Source organism: Microtus ochrogaster, chromosome 5 (assembly GCF_000317375.1).
Source record: "Microtus ochrogaster isolate Prairie Vole_2 chromosome 5, MicOch1.0, whole genome shotgun sequence".
Classification (NCBI taxonomy): domain Eukaryota; kingdom Metazoa; phylum Chordata; class Mammalia; order Rodentia; family Cricetidae; genus Microtus; species Microtus ochrogaster.
The window spans coordinates 16,274,247-16,280,623 of NC_022012.1; the positions used below are offsets into that span (position 1 = coordinate 16,274,247).

The 6,377-nt window shown below is 49.5% G+C and overlaps 1 protein-coding gene across 1 annotated transcript in view; it reads left to right on the forward strand.

Annotated features, from left to right (window-relative positions):
* Positions 1–3,452, forward strand: part of Cnn1 (calponin 1) — a 9,806-nt gene extending 6,354 nt beyond the window's left edge. The window contains exons 6-7 of the mRNA XM_005346945.2: positions 2,506–2,652; positions 2,740–3,452. Of these exons, the coding sequence (XP_005347002.1) occupies positions 2,506–2,652; positions 2,740–2,985 (393 nt within the window). The 3' untranslated portion in view covers positions 2,986–3,452. The remainder of the gene's footprint in view (positions 1–2,505; positions 2,653–2,739) is intronic.
* The last annotated feature ends 2,925 nt before the right edge of the window (positions 3,453–6,377 follow it).

A 6,377-nucleotide genomic window follows, 5' to 3' on the forward strand; every position in this document is an offset into this window, starting at 1 on the left:
ACACACACACATCGTTATTAAACTAACCAGTACTGCTGATCTTATAACTCGAACACACACACATCACTATTAAACCACCCTCTCTCTCTTGTTTATTCCCAAAGCCCTCCTTACTGCCATACCACCCTGAATGCACCTGACCTTGCCTATTCCCAAGGTCTCATGTTAATATCACAATATAAAACTGTAACTTTAAATGTCTCATAGTCCTGAAAAAAATTCAACACTTCAAAAGTTCAAAGTTTCTTTAAAATATCCAAGTCTCTTAATGTGGGCTTCTGTAAACATTTTTTTCTTTTACAAAGTAAATATTTTCTTACTCCAAAAGGACAGAACAGAGGCATAAAACAATTACACTTCCTCAAAATTAAAGTCCATCAGTGTAGCTCCAAATCTTGTAGCTCAGTGTCTGACTTTTGGGACTCAAGATCTTTTGGGCTCCCTACTACTGCCTGTCTCTGCCACCAGCAATATAAACTTGTCTCAGGTGGAGGGAGGCACCACACCACACCTGCTGTCCTTACTGGCTGTCACACAGTTGTGGCATCTCCAATATACTAGAGGTCACCATAGCAACCGAGGTGCTCTTCACCAATGGCTGCTGACTCCTCTTCTGGGACTCTGACCCTAACTCATGGTACAAATCCTCAGTGTCTGTCCATGACCCCCCTTCAGACCTGGGGTTTTCATTGCAGCGGAGGCTGTATCGTCACCGATGGCCTCTCCTGGGCTCTCAGTGCTAAAGTCTCAGTTGCTCTCCATGACCCCTTTGTTCTTGCAGCTTTAATGATACAAAAAACAGTCACTGTCAACTTGTATATACTGTCAAGTTCAGCTGCAAGCTTAAGATGCAGCCTTGGCCCTTCTGGACCACAGCTTCCACCTCAGTGATGCTGGTATATTCCTCAGCATCTGCAAACCAGCATCAATTGATCAACTGTCCCAGTAAAGCCAAGGTTTCACTTCAGTGGTGCTGGTTTCCTCTTCTTCTTTTGAGTATCTATGTGCACGAGTGTTTTATCAGCATGTATGTATAGATAAGAGGGCACTGCATGTTTGTTAGCTACTTTCTGGGTGGGTAGGCTGCAGGAATACTAAGTGTAGTTAACAACCATGCCATCTCTCCAGCGCTTCTTAAGCCCCAGCTGACCAGACACCACAGGTTCATAGTTATTATTTTATGTGTATGGGTGTTTTGTCTGTATGTATGTGCACCATGTATGTGCCTGGTACCAGTGAAGGCCAGAAGAGGGCACTAGAGCCCTTGAAAATGTAGTTACAGATGGCTTTGAATCATGTGGGTGCTAGGAATAGAACCTGTGTCCTCTGGAAGGGCAGACATTGCTTCTAACTGCTGTGCTGACTGATATTTCTGTCCCACCAGGTCCCACCGTAGACAGAAATCTCTGTCAACACTGCTGAGCCATTTCTCCAGCACCAGATTTTTTAAATTAAATAATTTATTTCACTTTATTTTATATGCATTGGTGTGAGCGTGTCAGATCCCTCTGGACAGTTGTGAGCTGCCATGTGGGTGCTGGGAATTGAACCCAGGTTCCCTGGAGGAGTAGCCAGTGCTCTTTACCACTGAGCCATTTCTCCAGCTCCAGCCCCAGATTAATTCAAAAATCATATAAATGGCAACTTTCACCCTCACAAGCCGGGCCTCTGCTGTGTCTCTTCCAGCAGTCGATCTTCCAAGTCCTCACAGAATTTCTCATTACGTTCCAGCACTTGATGGCTTTTCCAGTCCCAACCTCCACGCTCTCCGATGTGGCTAGACTGAGCTGTCTCTGCCTCCTCAGTGGATTACGAGCACATGCCCCCATGCCTAGCTTCTATAGGTGGTGCTGGGCACTGAACTCAGATCCTTGTGCTTGGAAGTCAAGCACTTACTTGAGACAGAGTCTCCTATAGCCCAGGTTAGCCCTGGAGTCACTAATCAACCAAAGCTAGCCTTGAGAGTCTCTTCTGCGCCTCCTGCCTCCACCTTCCAAGGAGTTTTTTATCAAGACAGAGTCTTTCTAAGTTGGTGGCCAGTTTACGCTCAGGCAGGCCTGTAATTTCCCATCCTCCTTCCTTAGCCCCAGTTGAGTGGCTGGGACCACAGTATGGACCTGCACTAGCAGCCCGACTTCAATCTATCCCCTTTCTCTTTGCTTTTATTGTTTGAGACAAGATCTCACTGTGTCTGTGGCTGACCACTATGTAGACTAGGCTGGCTTCAAACTGACATCTTCCTGCCTCTGTCTTCTCAGGCTCTTTCCTTTCACTACGTGGGTCCCATGAATCAACCCAGGTTATCAGACCCAGAGGCAGGACCCTTTACCCACTGAGCTGACTCTCAGACCCTGGCCACCACACATGACTGTAGCTGACCCTAAGAGTCTGGTCATACAACATCCCCACTCTGAGTGTTTCTGGCCTCCTGCTCTGATGCAACCTTCTCTTGTGGGTCACAGGGATGTTCTGCATTTCTTACTGCTTCATTAATCTCTTTCCTAGATGGGTACCAACAAGTTTGCCAGTCAGCAGGGCATGACAGCCTATGGTACTCGGCGTCACCTCTACGACCCCAAACTGGGGACAGATCAGCCCCTGGACCAGGCCACCATCAGCCTGCAAATGGGCACCAACAAGGGCGCCAGCCAGGTTTGTGTGGTCGGTGGGACACCTGGTGAGATAGGGCTGGTGAGTGGGGCTGCTATCTCTGTGGTTTGACCACTGTTCCCTCCTTAGGCTGGCATGACTGCACCGGGCACCAAGCGGCAGATCTTTGAGCCAGGACTGGGCATGGAACACTGTGACACGCTCAACGTCAGCCTGCAGATGGGCAGCAACAAGGGGGCCTCACAGAGGGGTATGACAGTGTATGGGCTGCCCCGTCAGGTGTATGATCCCAAATACTGCCTGACTCCGGAATACCCAGAGCTGGGAGAGCCCACCCACAATCACCACCCACACAACTACTATAATTCTGCCTAGGGGCCCCCAGGGGGCTGGCTGCTGCTCTTGGCTGGACCCAGCTGGCCCAGCCAACCCCATCTCCTGCATGGCGTCCCCCAGCCCCCTGGCATCTGTCTATAGGGTTACAGTTTGGGGAGATCAGGCCCACGGGGGCGGCGGGAAGAAGGGGGCCCCTCATCCCTGTAGCTCTTGAAGGGCCCAACACAGAATTGGGTGTCCCCGACAGCACCCAAAGGACGCTGCCCCCTTTTACTCCCTCACAAGCGAGTACCTCCCAGAACCAGAAACCCTCCAAGCAAAGCTCCCAGAACCCAGGCTTGGCCTGACCCCTGCCCCATTCCCGCAGTGGGAGCAGAATGCATGCCCGAAATGCAGCGGACACACACAGTTTGGTTTTGCGGTGACTGGCGTTTGTGGATGTGACAGCGGCGTTTGTAACTCGAGCACTTTCCTTTTCTATTTCACTGGAGCACAATAAATGGCTGTGATGTCATCTGGGTCTCAGAGCCACCTGGTTGTTGCCTAGATAGCCTCCCTCATTCTTCCACACATACATACGCTGGGACCAGAGAGATGGCTCAGAGCTAGTAAAGGAACTTGACACCAAGCTCAATGACCTGAGTTCAATCCTGTGACCCACACGGTAGAAGAGAATCAGTTCCTGCAGCATCTTCTGACCTCCACACAAGTCATGGGATACACTAATCTTCCCTGAATAAATGTGTAATTTAAAAAATTAAATAGATACGCCTACAGACCTCACACCAGTACACAGGGCAGGCAAATGCCACATACTTAAACAAAATGATGTGTGAGTCCTGGGCTCCCCAGATTGTGTGCAAGTGGTGTGGACTGGCACTACTGATTCCTAGTGTTGGCAGAGCGGCTGAGTTAACCTGGGGGCATGGCTTTCTCTGTATGCTGCCTTGTGCTCAGCAGTCTTCTTAAAACTGAATCCCATGGTTTGGTGAGATGCCTCAACTGGAAAAGGTATCTGCTGTCAAGTCTGACGACTCAAGTTCGATCCCCAGGTCCTACATGATGGAGCGAGAGCCAACTCCCAGTAAATTGTCCTCTTCCTCTTGGCACAGCATGCACTCACCACCTACACAGATAAATGTCCCCAAAACAACTGAGTCCCGGGACTGCCTATCGTCTTCAAAGTCTAGACAGGACTGTGACCTCACCTCGGCAAGGACCCTCTTCTCTGGAAGCAGTCAGCTGGTCAGGGCTTCAAGGAGAGAATGCAGAAAACTGAGAGGGACCCAGAGCCCCTTCCCCACTCCATCCCTCGGAGACGCCAGGGATCCCCCCCCCCCCTTTTCTGGGAAGGCTGTGCTGAGGCTCTGCCAGATGGGTGGCAGTGACAGAGGCTCTGGTGTCAGCACTAGGTACCCCTTCTGCGGAATCCTGTGGATACTAGTCTAGAAACCTAACCACTGCTGTTGCCTGGGGATGCTGGCACCTTGCTGCACCACAGGGCATATCACTGAAGGGTGGGGCTCTGGGATAAGATCTGACAGACAGCCTAGCAGCCACCACTTCTGGGCCAGTTTACTGCCCTTCCTTAGCTGTTTACCTGCTTCGTAGTGGCCACAGACCCACTTAATGCCAGGTCTGCTACCCTCTCATTCAGGATTTCTGTGTTCCTGGCTGTCCTGGAACTCACTCTATAGACCAGGCTGGCATCAAACTCAGAGGTCCACCTGCCTCTGCCTCCAAGTGTGTGTGCCACCATGCCTGGCACCAGCAGTTCCTTGTGTGGTCTACACAACTGTTTGTGTGGGCACGTGCATGGTGAGCGTGAGGACACAGGCTCTCACGTCCTGTCGTCCTTGGGGAGCCTTCGCTTTATTTTTAGGGACAGGCTCCTCCCCAATCCAGGGTCCACTGATGTCTTTAGGCTAGCTGGACAGAACTCCAGAGATCTGTCTCTACCACCCTAGTGCTGGGACTAGACACGGCTTTTACATGGTGTTAGGGACCTGGGCTCAGGCCAAGTACTTCACTGACAGCCACCTTCTGAGCTCTCTGCATGTTTCTTGTCCCATGAGGAGCTCTAAACCACAGGCTGCTGGCCAGGCTCACGAGGCCACACTGAGGTGTTGAGTCCAGGTCTCCTGTTGCCTTTGAGAACCTCTAAGGCATATGGTGCCCTCAGTGTGTCCACCCCTCACTGACTCCAGCCTTCCAAGAATCCTCACCACCCTCAGAAAACGTCCCTTCTGTGGGCTAATATTACTTTTCCAGTGTCCCAAAGCACCCCGGACAGCTGAGACCTAAGCCCAGAACCTGAATTTACAAGGAATTAAAATGGTGGTTGTGAAGCTAAGCTTCCTGGTCAAGGGCTTCTGAGCATGTCCAGCTGCAGGAATCTGTAACATGGGGGGGGGGGTGGGAGGCTTGTTTAATAACATACAGTATCAAGATTCTCTGTCTATTTTCCATCCTTATGTGGCTTTATTTTAACCTCTATTTCTTTTGTTTTTACTTTTAACTTTTGGCTTTTTGAGACAGGTTCTCTATATATCTTTGTCCTGGAACTTCCTCTGTAAACCAGGCTATCCTTGAGCTCATAGAGATCCGTCTGTCTCTGCCTCCCAGGCTACTCTCTCTCTCTCTCTCTCTTTTTAAACTTTGAAAACTTTAACCTTTAGCCTGTATAAATTTTTAACACACTGTAAACCATTTAGAGGTTTCTTCCTCTTTGAATCTCTCTTTACTGTATATCTCTCTTTTTCTGGCCACATGTGATGTGGGATTGTCATATATCAATCTGTTGATTTCATTGGTTAAGCAATAAAGAAACTGCTTGGCCCTGATAGGCTAAAAACATAGGTGGGAGGAGTAAACAGAACAGAAGGCTGGGAGAAAGAAGCTGAGTCAGTGAGTCACCATGATTCTCCCACTCCAGACAGACGCAGGTTAAGATCTTCTCTGGTAAGCCACCTCGTGGACTACACACATTATTAAAAATGGGCTAGTCCAGGTGTGAGAGTTAGCCAAAAAAAGGGCTAGATATAACGGGCCAAGCGGTGTTTAAAAGAATACAGTTTCTGTGTAATTATTTCGGGCATAAGCTAGCCATGTGGGCGGCCAGGTGCTGGGGACACAGCCCCGCCGCTATTACTACAGAGTGGCGCCCAACGTGGGGCTAAATCCACTTAAAAACCTGAGAGAGCTTAATTTTAAACAGAGAAAAAACAGAGTTTAACGCAGAGTTTTGCTCTTTGTTGGTAGCGTGCCATAGAGAGATTTCCTGATTCGGCATCAGCAGCAGAAAAACCGCTGCGTCATTTTAAAGCACAGCTTCCTGGGGCTATGCCGCCAATGCAAACTCTGGCTTTAAAAAAGCATTTCAATGGCTTTATGGGACTGGATGTATCTGTTCCTGCTTGGGATCAGAAGGA